This window comes from Bubalus kerabau, chromosome 8, assembly GCF_029407905.1.
Source record: "Bubalus kerabau isolate K-KA32 ecotype Philippines breed swamp buffalo chromosome 8, PCC_UOA_SB_1v2, whole genome shotgun sequence".
In the NCBI taxonomy this organism is placed as follows: domain Eukaryota; kingdom Metazoa; phylum Chordata; class Mammalia; order Artiodactyla; family Bovidae; genus Bubalus; species Bubalus kerabau.
Window position 1 is genome coordinate 53986304 of NC_073631.1, and position 23203 is coordinate 54009506.

At 37.4% G+C, this 23203-nt stretch overlaps 1 protein-coding gene across 13 annotated transcripts in view; it reads right to left on the reverse strand.

Moving 5' to 3' along the window:
• Positions 1-23203, reverse strand: part of CFTR (CF transmembrane conductance regulator) — a 318775-nt gene that overhangs the window by 153659 nt on the left and 141913 nt on the right. For all 13 annotated transcript variants that reach the window (XR_008717817.1, XR_008717819.1, XM_055590287.1 and 10 more), the window contains 6 exons: positions 20559-20596; positions 19869-20119; positions 16712-16791; positions 10866-11016; positions 9490-9717; positions 7033-7133 (listed from right to left, as the gene is read on the reverse strand). Coding sequence is in view for 11 of the 13 variants with exons in the window: in XM_055590287.1 (XP_055446262.1) it covers positions 7033-7133; positions 9490-9717; positions 10866-11016; positions 16712-16791; positions 19869-20119; positions 20559-20596 (849 nt within the window). In the remaining 2 variants the exon portion in view is untranslated. The remainder of the gene's footprint in view (positions 1-7032; positions 7134-9489; positions 9718-10865; positions 11017-16711; positions 16792-19868; positions 20120-20558; positions 20597-23203) is intronic.

Here is a 23203-nt window from a genome sequence, read left to right on the forward strand (position 1 = left end):
ACAGTCCTGAAAACAGATGAACTGTCAACTGCCTCATTCAATGATACTCTTAGCGTGAGCCATTCACCAGTCACCAGATGGCTTGATACAACTAAGTCTGAAACATTACCTTTGGATCCTTTCTAGCTCTCATTTATTTAATTTTCACTCATTCATGGAGGCAAAAATCTAGGTATACACTGACTATTTAAGTTAGTGAAGTGAAAGTATCTCAGTCGTGTCTGATTCCTTGCGAACCCAGGGACTATACAGTCCATGGAATTCTCCAGGTCATAATACTGGAGTGGGTAGCCATTCTCCAGGGGACCTTCCCAACCCAGGGACTGAACCCAGGTCTCCCACAATGCAGGCGGATTCTTAACCAGTTAAGCCATCAAGGAAACCCATTTAAGATATATGAAGTTTAAATAGTTAACTATAGGAGACAGAGAAGCTTTATGTTGTTAAAAATGGCAGGTATCTTATGAATTCAAACACAATAAGTACACAACTTTGTTAATTAATAACACAAAATGTTTTAAGATTGAATTTACTTTAATCCATATAGTACTTGAGGAATGGAGCTAAAAAGAATTAATACTTCTCTTTTTATCCCATCTACAGAATAGTATAAGCTTTGCAACTGAAATGAACAGAGAGAAATATACATGTGCTGTGTTATGCTTAGTTGTTCAGTCGTGTCCGACTCTCTGTGACCCCATGGTCTGTAGTGTCCTAGGCTCCTCTGTCCATGGGGATTCTCCAGGCAAGAATACTGGAATGGGTTGCCATGCCTTCCTCCAGGGGATCTTCCCAACCCAGGGATTGAACCCAGGTCTCCCTCAGTGCAAGCGGATTCTTTACTATCTGAGCCACCAGGGAAACTCATGAATACTGGAGTGGGTGGCCTATCCCTTCTCCAGGGGCTCTTCCCAACCCAGGAATCAAACCAGGGTCTCCTGCATTGCAGGAGGATTCTTTATCAGCTGAGGTACCAGGGAAGCCAGATATACACATAAATTATGTTAAAATTAAGAGAGAATTAGAAGTAACAGTTTTTAAAACACTGTGGTATCAATTGAAATAACTGGAAATCCCCTAACATGGGAGTTTAAATGGGGATTAAGTTGGACTCTGATAATTTTACTATTTTAAAAATCTCTGGGATTATTCATGACCTATTATACTACACTGCTCATAAGGTGACAGATGAATTTTTTCCCAAACTCCTATATAAAGCTAGACAAACTAGTAGGCAGAATAGAAGTTTTGTTCACTTTTAATGGTCTCTTGATACCACAAGCATATTTCCAGGAGATTCCAAATAAGAATTTAAGAACTAAAATATCAAGTCTACTGGAAGACAGTTTATCACTGTGTTTTGTAAATACATGGAGGTGTCAAGTTAGTAGTTGAATATATATATATATATAGAGAGAGAGAGAGCAGAGGAGTGGTCTTAACTGGAGATATGAATGTGTGATTCACTGAGACATTATTTCAGAAGCACGGAGTTAGATTATAACAGCTAAAGAAAGTGTAGATAGAAGAAGGCTAGCATACAGCTGGTGTTTAACAATCTGAAAGAAGATAAGGGGTCAGCAAAGAGAACTAAGGAGGAATCAGTGAGGCAGCAGGAAAACCGGGTGTGAATAACATTACCCTAGTGAAAGAAGAAAGGATAACAAGAAGGATGTGTCCATGGCATGAGTACTACTGAGAGATATAAAGATGCTGGCTCTGGAAAGATATAGGTTATGAGTCTGAGGGATGATGGAAATAAAATGAAGTAGGGTATGGAAAGAATTTCCATATTTCAAATCCTAAAAGATGTGCTGTTAAAGTGCTTCACTCAAATTGCCCGCAAATTTGGAAAACTCAGCAGTGGCCACAGGACTGGAAAAGTCCCAATCCCAAAGTTCCAATCCCAAAGAAAGGCAATGCCAAAGAACATTCAAACTACCACACAATTGCACACATTTCACATGCTAGCAAAGTAATGCTCAAAAGTCTCCAAGCCAGGCTTCAACAGTATGTGAATCATGAACTTCCAGATGTTCAAGCTGGATTTAGAAAAGGCAGAGGAACCAGAGATTAAATTCAACATCCATTGGATCATCAAAAAAGCAAGAGAGTTTCAGAAAAACATCTACTTCTGTTTCATTGATTACACCAAATGGTGTGGATTTTGATGGTGTTGATGGTGGGGATCACAACAAACTGGAAAATTCTTCATGAGATGGGAATACCAGACCTCCTTACCTGTCTCCTGAGAAATCTGTATGCTGGTCAAGAGCCAACAGTTAGAACCAGACTTGGAACAACAGACTGGTTCCAAATTGGTAAAGGAGTATGTCAAGGCTGTATATTGTCACCCTGCTTAATTAACTTATATGCAGAGTACATCATGCCAAATGCTGTGCTGGATGAAGCACAAGCTGGAATCAAGATTGTCAGGAGAAATATCAACAACCTCAGATATGCAGATGACACTACCCTTATGGCAGAAAGTGAAGAAGAACTAAAGAGCCTCTTGATGAAAGTGAAAGAGGAGAGTGAAAAAGTTGGCTTAAAGCTCAACATTCAGAAAATGAAGATCATGGTGTCCAGTTCATCACTTCATGGCATAATAGATGGGAAAACAGTGAGAGACTTTATTTTCTTGAGCTCCAAAATCACTACAGATGGTGACTGCAGCCATGAAATTAAAAGACACTTGCTCCTTGGAAGAAAAGCTATGACCAACCTAGACAGCATATTAAAAAGCAGAGACATTATTTTGTCAGCAAAGGTCCACCTAGTCAAAGCTATGGTTTTTCCAGTAGTCATGCATGGATATGAGAGTTGGACTGTAAAGAAAGCTGAGTGCCAAAGGATTGATGCTTTTTAACTGTTGTGTTGGAGGAGACTCTTGAGAGTCTCTCGGACTGCAAGGAGATCCAACCAGTCCATCCTAAAGGAGATCAGTCCTGAATGTTCATTGGAAAGACTGATGCTGAACCTGAAACTCCAATACTTTGGGCACCTGATACGAAGGACTGACTCATTGGAAAAGACCCTGATGCTGGGAAAGACTGAAGGCAGAAGGAAAAGGGACCAACAGAGGATGACATGGTTGGATGGCATCACCACCTCGATGGACGTGAGTTTAAGCAAGTTCTGAGAGCTGGTGATGGACAGGGAAGCCTGGTGTGCTGCAGTCCATGGGGTCATGAAGAGTGGGAAACAACTCAGTGACTGAACTGACTGACTGATGGAAAGGACTGGGAGGATGACATGGAGTAAAACACTGTTTCAAGAATTTCTGCTGAAAATAGGTCAAAGAAAAGGGGTGTTAGATCGAGGGATGGTATTTTTATGCTAGGGAGAAAGGTACCACAAAGAGGAGTTAATTGCATATACCGGCCTTTACACAGGAACAAAGACAGAGGGAACTGGAGCATATGAGCAGTTGTGCAGAACAGTGTTACAACTAGTGGAAAGAAAGGAAGAAATTCTTTCTGGCTCCACCTTTTTTTTTTCTATGACATATATAGCAAGATCATTGACTGAAAATGCAAGGCGTAGAATTATTAGAGCACCTGAGAAGAGACAAGAAGGTGATAAAGTGCTATCTTAGGGAATAAAACAGAGAGAACTTATCAGGAAAATGTATTAAAAGGTTTGTTGACCAGTTTTGACTGCCAACCTCTGAGATGTGTAGTTAGTCATAAATACAAAGCTACCTGAGGCTGTGATGAGGAAGTGTTATCATCCAAATATTATTAGTACCTTCACTGGCTGAAAGCTAAGGAAGTCTGGGCACCCGAGTTAATGAATGGATGAGCAGTAAAAGGAAAGTCATATTCTTGTAACTTCATATTTCTATTGACGTTTGATGTTCATGCTTAAACCCAGCCAGATGGGTAAATGAAATATTCTTTCCCAGTCTAAAGATATTTTTTTCCTGGCTACCTGTGTACTAAAAAACTAAAAGTGTCAAACAAAACAGCCTGTTTATTGAATTTAAACGCAGGTGGAGGGATGTCCCTGGGTCCAGTGGTTAAGACTCCATGGTTCCAATGGAGGGGGTGCAGGTTCGATCCCTGGTCATGGAACTAAGATCCTACATGCCGCAAGATGTGGCAAAAAAAAAAAAAAAGGCAACCTACCTGAGGTCTAAATTCATTTCAGAACTCAATAAAGTAAAATGAGTTTTTACTTCAGAGGTTACAAGGACCTTTAGTGTTAACATATATGTAAACATGAAATTTGAGGTTATCGCTCTCTCCCCTCCTCCTTTCAACATATGCTAGGTGAAAACTAACAAATTACTGGACAGGTGTAGCAGTTGCAGGGGTGGAAGCAGCAAGATGGAGTTAATAACTAGATAAATGCCAGCAAAGACTCAGGCAAGACCACTTGTGCTATTTGGCAGCAAAACGCAAACTAACATGATCACTTTGATATTCAAACAAAAGAATATAACTTTTAAAAATATGATGAACTGCAAATATTGATACTTGTCACAGACCGTATTATAACATAATACTTCATTGCGAAGATCCTGTTATGCCAGGAGATGAAAGAAACAAAGTCAAAGCGCAGGTCACAAAGTGTAGGATGACCATGTGAAAAACTAGCTACATAAAAAAGCTTGAAAGAAACTTTAATGGAGATTAGACATGCAAAACAGACAGGCACCAAACAAAGAGAGGCTGTAGAGGCTGTTACATAAACCAAGGAAATTAATACAATAAAGAGAAAAGAATTGTGCATGTACAAGGTGAACAAATGCTTCCAGATAAAGAAAAAGAAGTACCTGAGGATTTTAACTGTAATGTCAAAGTTGAGGAAAGTTTGAATAAAGAATTAAATAGATGCCAGTAAAATATTTACTTAGTATTCTCCTGCTATTTTCCAACAGAAACATTTTAAAGTACATTTACAAGACACAACCACAAATGCATACAAGCTAAGTGAGGAGATAAATAGAGTCACTAAAAAGAGCTGGTCAAACTAAAATGAAACTCTGCTATAAATCATATTAAGGTTAAATAACATTTCAATGAATTATTAAAATGCTTTTGTTAAATAAAATATTGTCACAAGGGCAAGAAGAGGGCAGGAAAAAAATGGGTTTTTCCCTAGATATATATTTTATAATGATATTTATTCTGACAGGAATTGATTATACGCATTTCAACAACTGAATGAATATGTGCATTTTGAGAACATGTCAACTGTCTCAGAGAAAAAGAAAAAGACCATAAACCAAAAGGTCAAGAAAGAACCTAAACCAAAAGGGTAATAAATGATGGGGAGGCTGTGGAGAAAAGTGAACCCTGCTACACCCACCTATTAGTGGGAATGTAAATTTGTGCACCCACTATGGAAAACAGTATGGAGCTTTCTTAAAACAAATTAAAAATAGAGCTACCATTTGATGTAGCAATCCTGCTCCTGGGCATATGTCTGGAAAAGATAAAAACTAATTTAAAAAGATACATGTACCCTAATGTTCACAGTAGCACTAAATAGCCAAGACATGGAATAGCACCATAGCCAAGACATGGAAGCAACCTAAGTGTTCACAGACGAATGGATAAAGATGTGATTCATACATATAGTAAAATAGTACTCAGCCATAAAAAAGAATAAAATAACGCAGTTTCCAGCAACATGGATGAACCTAGAGAATAACATACTAAGTAAGTCAGTAGAGAAATACAAATGCTATATAACATATATATATTCTACATGTGGAATCTAAAAAGCAATACAACTGAATCTATACAAAACAGAATCTAAAAGAATCTAAAAAGCAATACAACTGAATCTATACAAAACAGAAATGACTCATAGATACAGAAAACAGTTACAGTTACCAAAAAGGAAGGAATGGGGAAGAAATAAAGGAGTTTGGGATTAGCAGATACAAACAACTATATATAAAACAGATGAGCAACAAAGTATGTATCCACAGGGAACTATGTTCAATATCTTGTAATAACTAAGAATTGAAAATAATCTGAAAAAATACATATCATTGAATCACTTTGGTACACACCTGAAACTAACACAATATTGTAAATTAACTATACTTCAATTTTTTAATAAGTCTGACATTATCAAGTGTTGTATATAATACCTATGGACCTCTGAGAATTCTTACACTCTCTTTTTTAAGAATACTTATTTATTTGGCTGTACAGGGTCTTAGTTGCAGCATGTGGGATCCAGTTCTCTGATCAGGGATCAAATCCAGGCCCCCCTGCACTGGGGGCGTGGAATCTTAGCCACTGTACCACCAAAGGGAAGTGAAGTGAAGTCGCTCAGTCGTGTCTGACTCTTTGTGACCCCATGGACTGTAGCCTACCAGGATCCTCCCTCCATGGGATATTCCAGACAAGAATACTGGAGTGGGTTGCCATTTCCTTCTCCAGGGGATCTTCCCGACCCAGGGATTGAACCCAGGTCTCCCGCATTGTAGACAGACGCTTTACCATCTGAGCTACCAGGAAACCACCAAAGGGAAGTCCCTTCTTATACTCTTGTTGATGGGAGTATAATCTGGTACAATGGATCTTAGAACAATTTGGCACCATCTAGAGACTTCACTTTCACTTTTCACTTTCCTGCATTGGAGAAGGAAATGGCAACCCACTCCAGTGTTCTTGCCTGGAGAATCCCAGGCACGGGGGAGCTTGGTGGGCTGCCGTCTATGGCATCGCACAGAGTTGGACACAACTGAAGTGACTTAGCAGCAGCAGCAAAGTTGAACATGGGTGAATTCTATGACCCACCAATACCACTCTTGGGTGGCTATCCTAGAAAAATCCTAGGCAAGGAACTGCAAGAATGTTCATAGTAGCACTAGATCTTGACTGTGGCTATTTATATGGAAGAAAGAAGAGATATGGATTTAATAAGAGATACAAACAGTGAACTTCAACTCATCTGCAGTATTTTATTTCTTAAGTTGGGGCTGGGTATATAGTCATCCCTTATGCTATTATCTATACTTTTTGGTTTGTCTGAATTTTTTTCATAAAAGTTAAAAAAAATACTTACCAAGCTATCCACATCTATGCTAGAGTTTACAGCCCACTGCAATGTACCCATGATATTCATGGCTAAAGTTAGAATAATCCCAACTCTTCCTTCTCCTTCACCTACAGGTGGAAAAAATATATAAACAAACTTTAGGCTACTTCTCTTTTCTGTGAACCGCTTTATGTATATCTAGAAGACAGCATATGTTAAACTTACATTTAGATTCTGTGCCAATTTAAACCATTTTTCATCTCAGTTCCCCAAAGCATGCATCACTAGTGATAATATGCCCTGTTAGTATTCAACCAATGTTTTAAATCAAAGAGTGACTGCATATTAGTAAAGAGTTGCCCTTTTTTTTAATGCTTCAGATATTGAAGGTGATGCTGGTGTTGGGTAATATAATTTTTATCTCTTCTACTATTACTCTGTAAGTAATAATATCTTCAAAGACTACAATGGACAACGGAAAGACTTTCTGTGTCTGAATAATCTCCTCTACAAAGAAGTCAAAAGCAGGAGAGAGGTGTGTGAGCAGCATCCAGAAAATGTTTAAATGTGCTTCATGTCTTTGTAAGGAGGACTTTTCTCTGTCAATCAGATGCTGTTGGGAAGAAAGAACTAAGAGTTTCATGGAGAAGTCAGAACTCATAGGTATGCCATTTGGAAAAAGAGAAGACTGCCTTTTGAATTAAAAAATTGATTAGTTCAGATAGGAAGAACAATACTCAAATGCTTAATTAGAGTAGTTAGTTTTTAAGGGCTAGAAGGGACCACTAATTAAAATTTACAAATACTCTGTATTCATGGCCCTAAAGTTTTTCTAATAAGAATGTCCTTAAATTGTTATAAATTTATGTTATCAAGTCCTAATTGAGAGTCAATCCCTACAGCTGTAATGCATGATAAAACAATTTTAGGGCTCTAAAATTGGGAGAAATAAGTCATCCTATTATTATGAATTGAAATTTTTGCTTACATAATTATTCTAATAGAAGATAAACCACAGATAGCAGGTATGTGGTTTTAGTACTAAATCACTTATTTTAAACAGGTAAAATTTATCCAGGGCCCAATACATTACTCATTCTGAATATTAAGATGAGAGTAAGATAAAATTTTTAAAATAATAAAAATAATAAGTAACATAAGATTTTTGGGTACCTACTATGGACTAGGCACTACAGTAAGTGCTTTGCACAAATTATTACATTTAATACTCACCACAAACTTATGAAATAGGCACTATTATGTTTATTTACACATGAGGAAAATGAGGGCTTTAGAGTAGTCGACTAAAGTGTACAAGTCACCACAGCTGAAGACCAGCAGAGGCAGGGTTGATACTAGCTGTGTGGCTACCATTCACTCCGGCTGGGCATCTGATTTCATGGATAGGTCCTGGGCGATACTGGTTCTTGAACGCTCTATCATGCCTAATAAGCCAGGACTCAATCAGATCCTTAATCATTACATTAGAGCACATGATACATTGGTGTGATTTCACTGTTAACAAATCCTTGTTCATTCAGCCCTCTTGGATCCTGTTTCAAATAACTTAATTAAAGAAAAAATCATTTAATTCTGAACCACAAAAGAAACTTTATTTTGTTTTAAGGTTGCCCCAAACTATTGTACTGCTAAGGATTTACTTCATTTGCCTGCCCCCTTGAACTCCTTTTGCAGAATCATTTCCCAAAGCCTTGGGCTGAGGGAACAATGAAGGTGAGGAATCCACTACTCTCTCAGCACCTGTGGGACTGCAGGTGGACCTCGGAGCCAATATAAGCCTGTTTCCTGTTCTTGTCAATACTTGGTAACTGGACAGAGGAACTCAGCTGTTCACTCAAGGGCCCTGACTGGAAAGGCCATACCAGGTCCCTGTTGCACAGCCCTGGGACATTAGCCAAACCAGTCTTTAGAGAAAGAGAAATGAACGAAGTGGCCACAGAAAGGAAAGGGCATGGCCTGCATCTGGCCTCCAGAGATGGGAAGCTCTGAGAATGACTCTCCACGACTGTTCCATTTCCCATGGAGGCGCAGTGTGCCTTCTGCCCACGAGGCCCTCCTGGAACTCTCCAACATTTGCTTCATTTTGTTTGAACAGAATTCTGTTCTTACAACTAACCAACCCATCAAATTTGGCAGTCCCTCGGAATCTTCATCCACTGTAACATATATATCTCAACACTTCTTAAAGCTCAGTAATTCAACTTTTTTCATTAGAAGAGCTCACTTGTCTATATAGGTCTTCATTTTACTTGTGATGAAATATATCTATCTAAGTTTTTCAACTGCATACAGCTCTAATTCAAAGAAATCATTCATTCAACAATAAACAAATTTTTGATTAATAAACTAAAAAAATCTATTTAATGATACCTAAAAACGTTAACTTACATGAATGCAGCATTTTACTGGCTGACAAAGCTTTAAATTAAATGCTTAGCTAAACAGTTAAGGAGTTCATAGTACCTGTTGTTAAAATGGAAATGAAGGTAACAGCAATGAAGAAGATGACAAAAATCATTTCTATTCTCATTTGGAACCAGCGCAGTGTTGACAGATACAAGAACCAGTTGGCAGTGTGTAAATTCAGAGCTTTGTGGAATAAAGTTTCAAAGTAAGGCTGCCGTCCAAAGGCACGAAGTGTCCATAGTCCTTTTAAGCTTGTAACAAGATGAGTGAAAATTGGACTCCTGCCTGTGAAATATTTCCATAGAGAACAATGCAAGTCATGTAAATACCTAATGCAAATTATTACTTTAGAAACGTTAACTTAATGAGTAATCAAACAAGTAATCAAACAATGGACATCACTGGATAGAAAGGCTTTTCATTGTGACTCAAACTTTGAATAGATGCAATCTGTTATTTTTTTTAATGAGTTACCTTCCTTTTTAACTTGGTTACTGTGGATGGAAACTTATTATAAAATCGTTGCCATTATTAGTTCATATTCCTTGGCTACCACTGGGTATTGTTTATCTGACTAATCCTAAATTAATCACTGCTGAAAATGTTTTTCTTTTGAGACAATTCATTCAATGCCTCAATTAAGAAAGTCTGTGTGACTTAATTTAGCAAATAACCTTCAATGTAAAAGCACACTGGAAATATATCCCCAAAAATGCACCTAAGCAAAGGCTGTTATTGAACAATGAGCTTTCCAAAGAGCTCAAGCAGTGTTTGGGGGTGCACCAAAAGGCAGACCCCTGGAGAGAAAGCAAAGGTGTCTGAAAAGAACTTTGTCTAGTCTCATTTAGGAACACAGACAAACCTTTAGAAATAGTGGCACTATCGTTTCAATTTTTAATTTATATAATTAAGAACAGATATCATATACATCCAGCCTCCTAAGACTCCATATACTTGTTTTAAATTCAAAATGAAGTCACGTAGTCATTAATTCATAAAAATCATCTACGTGTGTTTTATAATTTACTGTTTCCTTTTATATACTTAGATTTTTTTGCAGAGTTTGTGGTTTAACACTACATTTTAAATCTGAAAGAAGATAATGGTCAAATTCTCAAAAATAATATTTAATAACAGTTTTATTAATAAATTTGCTATTTATTAATGAATTTGCTATTTGTTAATTAATAAATAAAATTTGTTACTTGTTATAATAAAAATTATTTATTAACAAAATATAAGAACCAGGAGAGGTATATATGATGAGAATGTACAGAAATGGCCCTGAATCAAAGTTGAAATATACATTTTTAAAACTCGTTGTCATATCATGCAAGAGTTTAAAAACGGGAAAAACGTTTTGAAAAACTAGATGCATTGCAGATAAATATCCACAGGTAGCTCTTGTGGGCATGTCACCAGCTGTGCCATACCTTCAGATTCCAGCTGCTTGAGTTGCTGGGAGGTGTGGAGGAAGTAGGCTCTCAAGAGAATAAAAGCCGCTATCACTGGCACTGTAGCTAGGAAGATGTAGGGCTGTAAAACTGAGACGACCACCACAGCTCCGATCACAATTAATAACAACTGTAGGATTAAAGAAAACACAGGGATAAGTAAATATTTCCATGTTGCAAAGTGGACAAGGTATGTTACCAATGTTTTCTAAACAAGGTTTTCACGCTCTGTTCCATTTTAAATATAGGGAAGGTATCTTCCTACTGGGAAGGTGGTCACATTAAAGCACATTTTTCATAAGTTCTATCAAAATTCCAAAAATTGCTTAGGTTGCTCATAACAACATTTTAGAAAACGTGGTATTCTTGTATCTTAGTATATTTTCACTTCCTATACCCTTTAAAGTGTTCTATGACAAATTTTAAATGAATGTAATTTTTTCTTGCCTGGGCTTCTTTTAAAATAAACTTTTTATTTTAAAATAATTTTAGTATGAATGGTCATCTAGGTAAGCTACTTGATTTCTCTGAATCTAGATGATTAACATTTAAGATTGAAAAAAATTATACTTGAATTTTACACCACTTTCTGTTTTTGTTCTTGGCCCTTAAAACAACTGAAGATGACCCTGATGCTCAAAAAAAAAAGGAAGATTTTGGGGGTAGGGCTGATTTAATTTGAAATCAGACCATTTTTTCTCTTGTGTATTATCAAATTAATTTTGTGTTTAAGTCAAGCCCATTCATTAGAGATAGTTCTTCACATTATCCACCCCAAAAGTGAAGCCATGTGGGCAGTCTCAGAAACAAGTTGATTCCACTGGTGTTCTTCAGATCAAGTTAAAGGCTTAAATTCTATATTTCCAAGTGACACTAAATCCATATGTATAAAAAAGTAAAAAAAAAAAAAATCTGCCAGCATTTGCTCCCTAAAAACCCATGTGAATAAAGTATAAAGGTAACTGTCACTACAAGGGTTGAAAAATAAACCTATCATAACATCTATCTGATAATCAGCAATCCAGTTCTCTACCAGCTCCCATGGATGACACATACATTTTCCAACTGATGCAGAAATACAGAACATTTTGGCAGATGGAAACATGAATGAGGGTGTAACATCTGCATAAGTCTTCTTTGAATGGGTTGCTATTTTCATCTAAAGCCTCAGATGATCATATCTCAACGATAGGTTTAATAGAGAAAATGCCTCTAATGTGTCCATCATCAAATTCTACAGTACCAGCCCTTCACTCATTTTTGTTCAACAAATACTCAGAAAAATCTTTGCTGTGCCAGACCCTGGACCAACTACATATGACAACAATAATTTAAGGAAAGTAAAAGTGAAAATCACTCAGTCATGTCTGACTCTGCGACCCCATGGACTATACAGTCCATGGAATTCTCCAGGCCAGAATACAGGAGTGGGTAGCCAGCCCAGGGATCGAACCGTGGTCTCCTGCATTGCAGGCAGACTATTTACCAACTGAGCTATCAGGAAAGCCAATTTAAGGAAAGTCCTCTCTTCTGCTCTTGCCCTACAAGAGCCACCAGTACAATGAGAAAGCCTCAATCACCCTAGTTATTACATGACAAGACTTCATCAGTGCAAAGGACTCAGTTTTTTAACTGAGGATACTCATTTCTCAGAAAGAGAGTCTTACGGGGAAAAAAAAAAAAAAAACCCAGAAAAATTAACTTCCAAGTATTATTTACTAGGAACTACAATTTTCACTTTCATGCATTGGAGAAGGAAATGGCAACCGACTCCAGTGTTCTTGCCTGGAGAATCCCAGGGACGGGGGAGCCTGGTGGGCTGCCGTCTATGGGGTCACACAGAGTCGGACATGACTGAAGTGACTTAGCAGTAGCAGCAGTGTGTATCTTGGAGAAGGCAATGGCACCCCACTCCAGTACTCTTGCCTGGAAAATCCCTTGGATGGAGGAGCCTGGTAGGCTGCAGTCCATGGGGTCACTAAGAGTCGGACACGACTGGGCGACTTCACTTTTCACTCACAATTTAATTTAAATGGGCCACTGTATTAAACACCAGTATGTCTGAAAGATAAATACTGTTGCATTTGCAGCACAGAAACTTTCAGCTATTTCACTAGGATCAGGCTTTGTTCATCTGTTTGCTGTTGACAATTGTAAAGAGCACTGTGTTCATTTGTCTGCTGTTATTTTTACCGTATAATTCCAATCCAGAGCTTTTGTATTATAACAATGGGTGGGGAAAGGGATCATTGTTTTTTTAATTATTGCTGATATGGTTGATATTCTTAGGAATGAATTGTAACTGTGTTACAATACAACGGGAAGAATTGTGTAGCCGACCCAACCAATACAACAGAAGGTTTGAGAATAATGGAGAAGGTAGGAACAACTGGAAGTGATGAAACAGTCACAAGGTAGACTTCCAGTGATTATAATCATTTGTAATATAGCCCTAACTGAGAAGTGAAAAACTAAGTCTAAGCTTTGAGGAAAACAACTCAATCTGCTCTGTAAGGAGTCATCCTTAGGCACTGAGGTCAGAAGGTAATAATTTAGCACTTATACAAAACTAAAGGCACTAGTTTAATATGCTTGGTAATCTAATTACACAAAGAAACTTCAAATTCTGTCCTAGCTTTTAATTCATAGTGAATAAGAAACAAGTCATACCAGAACAGGTGTATTAAAGAGAGGACAGCAAAATAAATAAATAGATTTAAATACAAGATGGAAATATGAGTACAGATCTTAATTCCCATTCAAGCTTATCAAAGTCCTAAAATTCTAGGGGAAAAAATATCAACAGACTATAAAACCTGCAAGGCACCATTTTCATCCACCAAAAACAGCTTCAAGGTATTCCTGACACAGAAGGGCACATGGTGTTGCCTGCATAACTGGAGCAGATGATAAGAATGAAGGATCACTTTGAAATCATTTAGAAGGTGCATTAAGTAACTGACTGGTTGATAAATATCTATTTAAAACCAGGCAATGAACACCAGATCTGCAGTTTAGTTCATAATTGATAGCCCTTGAGAATTTTTAAGTAACAAATTAATGGAATTAATAGAATGAATAAGGAGGGGAAAGATGTAAAAGACAGCAGAGATCAGAGTAGAAGGGCTCACTGTATTAAGACAGAAGAAATTAAAAAACCTAAAGGTTTTGAGGTTGAAAAGAGAAGATTTGCACATTTTAAGATGTACAGGCTTCTGTTTCATAAAAAAAAATCTGGCACTCAAACATAGAGATAAATTCTACGTATGCTCAGTTGTGTCCGACTCTATGTGACCCTGTGGACTGTAGCCTGCCAGGCTCCTCCGTCCATGGGGATTCTCCAGGTAAGAACACTGTGGGAGTGGGTTGCCATGCCCTCCTCCAGGGGATCTTCCCAACCCAGGGATCAAACACACATCTCCTGCATCGCAGGTGAATTCTTTATCCACTGAGCCACCTAGGAAGCTCATAGAGATAAATAGGATGCTAGGATACATTTTTTTTCTGTGTGGCTTCAAGTTCAAATTTGTCACGTTATGATCCATTTCCAGTATGACAATCTGAAGCATATGACTTTGGTACTGAAAGTGATCATCATCAGACATCTTCCTCATTTTAGAAACCGGAGATCCTTAGAGATTAAGTGTCTTACTCAAGGTAAAATAAATAGTGTTATTTGCAAAACAGAATCTGGATCTTTCATTTTCACTATACAATGTCCAAGCCAGAAAGCAAACTTCCCAGAATATTATCAAATGTTAAGAACTAGAGTTAGTATAAATTATACTTTTTTGGAAAAAAGAAATTCATAGGTGTGCCTTATTCTGTGAAAAACGTGTTTCTGAAATGTGACTAGAAAGGAATTTCATTAACCTGAACATAAGTGTAACCAACAGAGCTCACAATTTAAAGGACCTCTCTAATGCATGCATTTTTTAATAAAATCAAAATTAATCAGATTTTTATTGTATTTGATTGCCATATCATGCTTCCATAATGTGAGACCCTCTTCTAAACAAAATAGGGAAATCAACATAAAGGAACCCTGCCCAATCACTTATGAGGCAATGACTAGTGAACCCCAAAACACTAGAAGTTGAGCAGAAACTATTCAACTTGCTGTAAGAGAAAGGATGAGACCATCACATGTGTCAAAAAGTGCTAATTCATAAAATACATGTTCAAAAAGAAACTCTCCCAAAGGATTTCTGAAATCAATCTTACACTGATTCAGAAAATACTCTGCAGGCTACAAAAGTTTTTAAAGACAAAATTAGCAAGGGCTAACATTCACGAATCCTTTTGCAATCATGTCAAGATGTCCATGTTCCATTTTTTAACTGATTTAATGTTATATTTCAGTCCGGTTATTTATAAGCATAGAACAAGGAAGAAATGTCCAGAAATTAAAGACATGGGCAACACTTCTTTACATGATGAACTCAAAGCTTTTTTTTTAATGAATTCCAGCAGCAGCTGCTGAGTTATATCCCTAAACAGAGTAACTGAAGGAAACTCAAAATATTAAAGTTCACTTGGAATGGTTAATGTGTTTGGCTGTGCCAATCATTTCAGATGAGGCAAACTGGCAATCTGGTTTTTGTGCACCTGCCAACATTGTTGTATATACAGACAAAAGTGGCAGCCTTTATTTTATTTCACAGGTTCTCAGTGGTGGGATTGGGAGGAGGGATGGGGGATGAGGAGAAAGGGGCCACTCATCCCGAGATGGGCAGCATCCTGTTCCAACTGTCTCCAAGGAGGTCACTGAGACTGCTTTGTCGTTTACTCCCTGAGGCTCAACCCAAGCCAGCCAGGAATCTACTTTCAAACCTGGTTCAATAGCCAAGGTTATCAACTTACAACACTCAAGTTCTATCACTTAATGGAATCCTAACGTGGTTACCCCTAGGTCACCTTCATCTTCTTCCCTGCTCCATTTCACCATCAATCTCCCCATCCCAGGACACATGCTCAGAGTCAGCCTGCGCTGGAGATGCCTTCAGATCTATAACCCAGGGATAATCCTCACTAATCCTGAATTTTTCCTTCCTCTCTCACCTGCCTGAAAACTTACCTATACATCTGTCCCAGCATTATGGTCCTTACTGTGAGACTGCTAACTAGCCATCTGTGCCAAAGTTGTTCATGGATGAGCTTGGGTGAAACTATAGCCCACCAGGAAACCAACTGATCGTCATTGTAACCTAGGCCATCTGAATGTAGGTGACTTCTATCAAAGGTGATGCCAATGTCAAAAACGTCACACTTCATGGACAGTGATTTGGGGGAAAGTAGTCTGTTATAAGTCTTAAATCACTTCTAAGTAGAGAGCTATTATATCTAAATGAGGAATTGCCTTAGGTTCTGGTCAAGTAAGGGCTTCCCAGGTGGCACTAGAGGTAAAGAACACACCTGCCAATGCAGGACATAAGAGACTTGGGTTCAATCCCTGGGTTGGGAAGATCCCCTGGAGGAGGGCATGGCAACCCACTCCAGTGTTCTTGCATGGAGAATCCCATGGACAGAGGAGCCTGGTGGGCTACAGGCCATGGGGTTGCAAAGAGTTGGACACGACTGAAGCAACTTAGCACAACAGCGCACATTGGTCAGGTAAACAGTTTTGACTTATTATTGAATTTACTAAATTTATGACTATCTTGAAGATTTTTTTTAATATTGAAAAGATTCATATACTAGACACGGTTCAAACTCTTAACCAAATGAAAAATAAGCAAGAATTAATTTACTCTTTATAATTTTTCTAAATACTTTTAAAAAGTGCAACAAAGTGAAGTCATTTAATAATACTTATTTTTACAAACCTGAACAAAGTCAAATATGGTAAGAGGCAGAAGATCATCCAAAACTGCTATATCTTTGGAGAATCTATTAAGAATCCCACCTGCAAGGTAAAGAAACATTCTTCAGAAACTAGTAATCTTAAAAAGATATATCAAAATTTGATAAACTTGGATCATAGCAGAAGGACTCAGAACTCAAATACAAATGAACATATAATCAAAAGTATAAGGCTATAGACAATTTCAGTGTTCTACAAGGATTCCATGATGCTGGGAAAGACTGAGGGCAGGAGGAGGAGGAGGCAACAGAGGATGAGAAGATGGTTGAATGGTAACACGGACTCAATGGACATGAGTTTGTGCAAACTCTGGGAGACAGGGAAGAACGGGAGCCTGATGCATTGTAGTCCATGTAGCCACAGAGAATCGGACATGATTTAGTGACTGAACGACAACAAACAGCAAGGATTCTAAGAAACTTTTTGTACAAAGACTCTAAATAACTCTGTGTTCAAATTTTTGTCTCTACTTGTAAACTTTTATGAAATAAAGATCGCCGTAAGATTCACGCAAAGCCCAACGTCTCTAACAGAGCCCTATCACAAGTTACGTCAGGAATAGGCACCCTCCTACTACTATAATCCCACACTTACAAGCCTGAGTTTTGTGATAATTTTCTGGCTGTGCTTTCATCATTCCCTTATGTCGTAATGTAGAGCCTCCCTAATTTTCAACTTCCACACCTTTCTGACACACCTCAGCACTCAGCACAACCTGTGGCTGTTCTCAAAGCCTCCCTGCCCACCACGTGGCCCACTTTGGCCATGTTCTCCTTTTCGACCGTCTTCACTGACACTTTAACTTCAGCCTGTCTTCTAAATTACAGACTCACATTTGTAAGTCTGATCATTTTTTCCTTCAGTGAAAAAAATGTCACACATGGAGTGTCTACAGGGCACTGGGCACAATGCTAGGCACTGAGATAAGAGACATGGATCAGCCAATGCTCCTTGCCCTTAAGGAATTCATTGCCTAGGGGTCAGTTAGACATACAATTAAAGTATAATAATACTGTACAGATTGTTTTTGATAAGATTGAATCTTAACATTTACCCTCCCCCACGAACTGCAGGATAAAGTCGTAATTTCTTAGTTTAATACTTAATAACTTCCATGATTTTGACCTTAAGCCACCCAAGGAACAAGCTTCCTCTTTTCAAACATTCTGTTTCAATCAATCTGGTTTATTCTTTAAACACACTTTACTCTCTCCTATTTCTTTGCACTTCCCATATGGTTCCCTCTGCCTGAAAACCCTTTCCCCTCATCTCTACTTGCTAAAAAATATTGTCTCCTTCATGGCCCTATTCAAAATGCCTCTCTGGCAAGGACACATCAATGTTTGCACCAGTTCAAATTAATCCATTCCTCCTCTGGGCACACTGAATACCTTTGATATATCTTGTCAGCAGTTCTGTGTTATAATAATTATATACATGTTGTATAGTTGCTTGTACACGTCTTATCTCTTTTTTCTAGATTGCAAATTTCGAGAGGTCACTGGGACCATGTCACATTTATTTTGTGTCAATCTGAGCCCTCAACAAAAAGCTTTATGTAGGAATTATCCAATGCTTATTTTTTGTCACTATCTCCTAGTCCTTACTAATGATATACTATTTAGCATATTTAATCAATCATATTTGTATACCTTTTCATAAATAAATACAAAATTGTGGGGGGAGTAGCCCATGGTATTTATTTTGTGTAGAAAATGAAAGTCACTTTGGTAATAAAAAGGAAAAAAAAAAACACATCATTCTGGTGCTTAGTATATTTCAGATGGGAAACAATAGAAAGGGAATAAGAGTGGGTAATTGGCATTGACCTGATGTTGGCTATGTAATGGCCAGTAGGTGATGACCTTGTTTCATTTCACAATGGTCTTTTGAGATAAGTATTCCTTTTCTCATTTTATAGATGTGGATGCAAGTCTCAGAAGAGTAACTTGCCCATGATGATCACCCTTAAGAGGACAAGACAGAGCTCAAACAATGCCCATGCTCCTTCTATTATATCTCATTGCCTGTTTCCCACTGCTAGAATCTCGGGTAAAACCCCTACCTTCTCTGAAGCTCAGCTCTCCCATTGAAAAAAAATGAAATCACTGGATGAAGGTAATTGGACATTCCCTTTTAGGTCTAAAACATCTTAGCTCTAAAACGGAAGCATGGTGATGAGTTTAAAAGGGGAGATGATTTGAAGAGATCCAAAAAGCAAAATTCTTTTACTAATGAAGTATTTTGATGAGATAGAGTAATCTAATTTCATATAACTGTTCAAAGATAATCCCATAAATTCATCCAAATGGGGCAAGACTTTAGTGACACACGAGGGCTTCAGAATAAATATAAGGAAGATCCTTTTGAATATTAACACTGAAATGTTATTACCCAGAAAAAAAATGATGGCTAATTCTTATCTTGAGATTTTTAGATACAAATCACTCGAAAACTCTCAGACTTGGAAATTATTTTTTCCTTTATAATCAAATATTCCAGTTCTTATCAATTATGGTCACCACATTATACACTAGATCTTCAGACCTTACTGATCTTATAACTAAAAGCTTGTACTCCTTTACCAACCTCTATGATAGTGTCAAAAGTATTTTCAAAATATATCTGGGATACCCCAACCCATTTAAAATAAAACCTGGAATGAATTTATGGGATTATCTTTGAACAGTTATATGAAATTAGATTACTCTATCTCATCAAAATACTTCATTAGTAAAAGAATTTTGCTTTTTGGATCTCTTCAAATCATCTCCCCTTTTAAACAGCACTATACATTGACAACAAGATGCCTAGAAGGGAGCTAGCTCAAATATCTGGAGAGAGAAGGATATTTGACTCAGAAGGGGCTGCTTCTGCTGCTATAGTCCCATCAGCATCATGTCCTAACAAACTGTGCTACTCTAATAAACAGAAATATGAAGAGTGACAGTACCTGAGAGCCTATAATACCCGAGACAGGCCCACGCCCAACATAAGGAAGCTCAACAAAGGGTAAATGCCTCCATGCAAAAGCCAATATTATCACTACAAAATCAACCAACTTATAGGCCCTCTTTGTGGAGGAGCAGCAGCTTCATCTTGTACATCTAGTTAAGTACCTGTTTTCAACATGTTGAGGGTTGACATAGGGGCTTGAAGAACAGACTGTAGCATTTTGTGGTGTAAAGTTTTTGACACTGTGATTAGAGTATGCACCAGTGGTAAACCTCTGAAGAGTCCTAGAGCAAGCAAAGTGTCAGCTACTCCCACATAAATGTAAAAAATATAATACGAGCTGGTGCTGGTGATGATCACTGCATAACTGTTATTTGCACTCTTGGTACTGTTTCCTTTGTCTTGAAAAAATATTCTGTAAAGCAAAAGGAAATTATTATTTGACAACCAAATTTTCCAATGAATTACCAATACATGTAAATGATGCTGAATTTGAGTCAAAAGAAATACAACATATTTTATTAGCAGAATTTATGCCTTTAACCTGAAGCACTTACTCTTGCAAGAAAGCAGACTAAGCTTTCCACCACTGAAATAGATAAAATTTCAAATACTAACTGTGCAAGGTCATCTTAAACATTGTTATTGCATTTTATGGAAACTAAACACGACTAAATCTTTTAAAAATTGATAATGAGCTACAAAAACTGCACACACAATTTTAAACAAAAGAACTCAATTCTCTACTACATTACTGTGGGGAAATGAAGCAGAGTAGAAATTACAATGTTTAATAAAACCCAAATAATCAACAGAAACAAAATACAATCCACAATAGGACATGGAATACTCACTTCGGAAATAGGCACAACACAACCAAAGAAGCAGCCACCTGGAAAGAAACAACACACACTTGACTTTTTTCCATCCTCTTTTCCCATTTTTCCCACACCCACCTCTAATTCCATCATGACCAATATCAAAATACACACAATTTTATTTTCCTTGGCTTTACTTTCCTGGGTCCAAAAGCTGCCATAATTGTTCTAGGAACTACTATTTGAGGTGAGAACATGTTAAGCTAATGGAATTCAAATTTCACCAAATAAAATACTTATTCATTTCTCTCCTTCATTCAACAGGAACTATTCATTGAACCTCACAGAAGAGCTAACACTGCAGTTAAATGTTTTAAGTAATAAAGTTTGTTTCTTATGAAGAGATTACTCTCAGCCTGCTGGCAGATAATTGATCTCGTTAGTGGCTATAAATAATTTAATTTGTCATACAATGATTATGAGGGACTCATAACTATAAGGCCAATTAGTTATGAGAAAGGATGAGATACATATTCAGGAAACTTGGTTAACATTTCAAAAGTGCAAAAATTCACAGTGTTTTAATAAAGTGCATTCACATTAAAACATACTACTGGCACGATGTGGGCTTTCTCATGGTGGAAATTTTTGGCTGAGGAACATATATTCTATATCATAACTTAAAAAAAATGAACTATCATTTGTTTATTTTCTGAACTCTGTTCTATTTCAATTTGGCATTCCAATTTCCTAAAACACTGTGGGGAAACAATCTTGCGATGATACCAACACAATCATAATACTAGAAATATTTACACAATTATAAGACTGATAGTATGCAATTAGGCCAATATAATGTTAACAAAGAATCAAATAGAAAAATAGGAGAAACTGTAAGCGAAATAAAAAAATTTGAAAATGAACACAGACCAAAAACAAATAGGGGAGAAACAAATATGCTTGCTATAAGAAATCTATGTATTATTTCATAATCAACTTAAGCATTTAACAGTATCACATAAAAACTATGGAGAATAGTTAGCAGTAATTAAGAAATTACATTATGAAGTCTTAGAGTCTAAATAGTATATAGTGGTGGTTTAGTCATTAAGTCGTGTCTGACTCTTTGCAACCCCATGAACGGTAGCCTGCCAGGCTTCTCGGTCCATGGGATTCTCTAAGCAATAAGAAGTGGAGTGGTTGTCATTTCCTTCTCCAGGAGATCTTCCAGACCCAGGAATTGAACTGATGTCTCCTGCATTGCAGGTAGATTCTTTACTGACTGAGCTATGAGGGAAGCCCCACTTCAGGTAAATTTGCCTATCAGATTGGAGTATCATAATGAAAAAGCTAATGGCATCATTCACAATTTCCTACTTTTTCATTACACATGGCCTCCATGCACCTATTGACAAAAAGTACCTTTGTCTCCTTGAAATTCAAGTGATTTCAAAATGACAAGAAACTGCACAATAGTCTTGCTACTTCAAAAGTCTCTGTTCCAGTACAAATGTTTTCTGATTTCCCAATACTAATCAAATTACTAATCAAATCAAAGGGTATATTTCTCAGTTATCCTTTGGTTATTGTAGTCCCTCTTTGTTCCAATGAAAGAAGTGTCAACAATGTTGGCATTCCAACTTCTCTGAATGTGAGTAAATCCAAGAAATAAATATTCTATAATATTTACTATGGAACAACCAAAGCAGTTGTTCAAAGACCCTGGTCTAATCTGTGCAATATAAAGGTATTTCATGGCTCTTGTCAACAGAGACCACTTATGGAACTACCAACCCAAACTACTTTTACTGACTAGAACACAAACGTTTCCAAGAACTTGACATAATGACTTTAATAAAAATGTCTGGGGCATGTATAAACAATTGAGCAGGCAAGTTCTAGCATTTAATTTCTAAAATGTCTGAGGTTATAAAGTTCATGCAGTTTATGATAGAATGACAAGTCCTGAAAGACTAAAGAACAAAAGCAAAAAGGTCATTATTTTCACCTTTGTTAGGGTTTTAAGAAGCATTCCTTATCATGTTGAAAAGGGTATAGTCTAGATCAGCCATGTCCAACAGAAACTTTCACAAAAAATAGAAATGTTCAATATCTGCACTGTTCGGTGTCATTACCACTTAATACAAGTGGCATTTGATCCCTTGAAATGTGGCCAGTGTGGGTGACCAGGGAACTGAATGTTATATTTTGTTTCATTTTAAATAACTTAATTTACATTGTCACACATAGCAGGTGGGTACTGTACTGGACAGTGCATGAATAAACTAAGCCTATTAGTTCGGTAGGGTTTTAGCCAGAGTACTTATTCCCAGGTGGCTCAGTGGTAAATAACCTGCCTGCAACATGAGAGATGTGGGTTTGATCCCTGGGTTGGGAAGATCCCCTGGAGGAGGAAATGGCAACCCACTCCAGTATTCTTGACTGGAAAATTCCATGAACAGAGGAGCCTGGTGAGCTGCAGTCCATGGGGTCGCAAAGAGTTGGACACACTCACATGCACATGTTCACCACCTGCATACACTTATTCTATACCCATCTAATCATCAGGAGCCTGTTGACAGTGTTCTCTAAGGACAGATCTATGAACAGTCAACATGATCACTCACAGACTTTGCAAATGACCACAAATTAAAAACTAGTAGCCAGTATTTAGAAGCTAA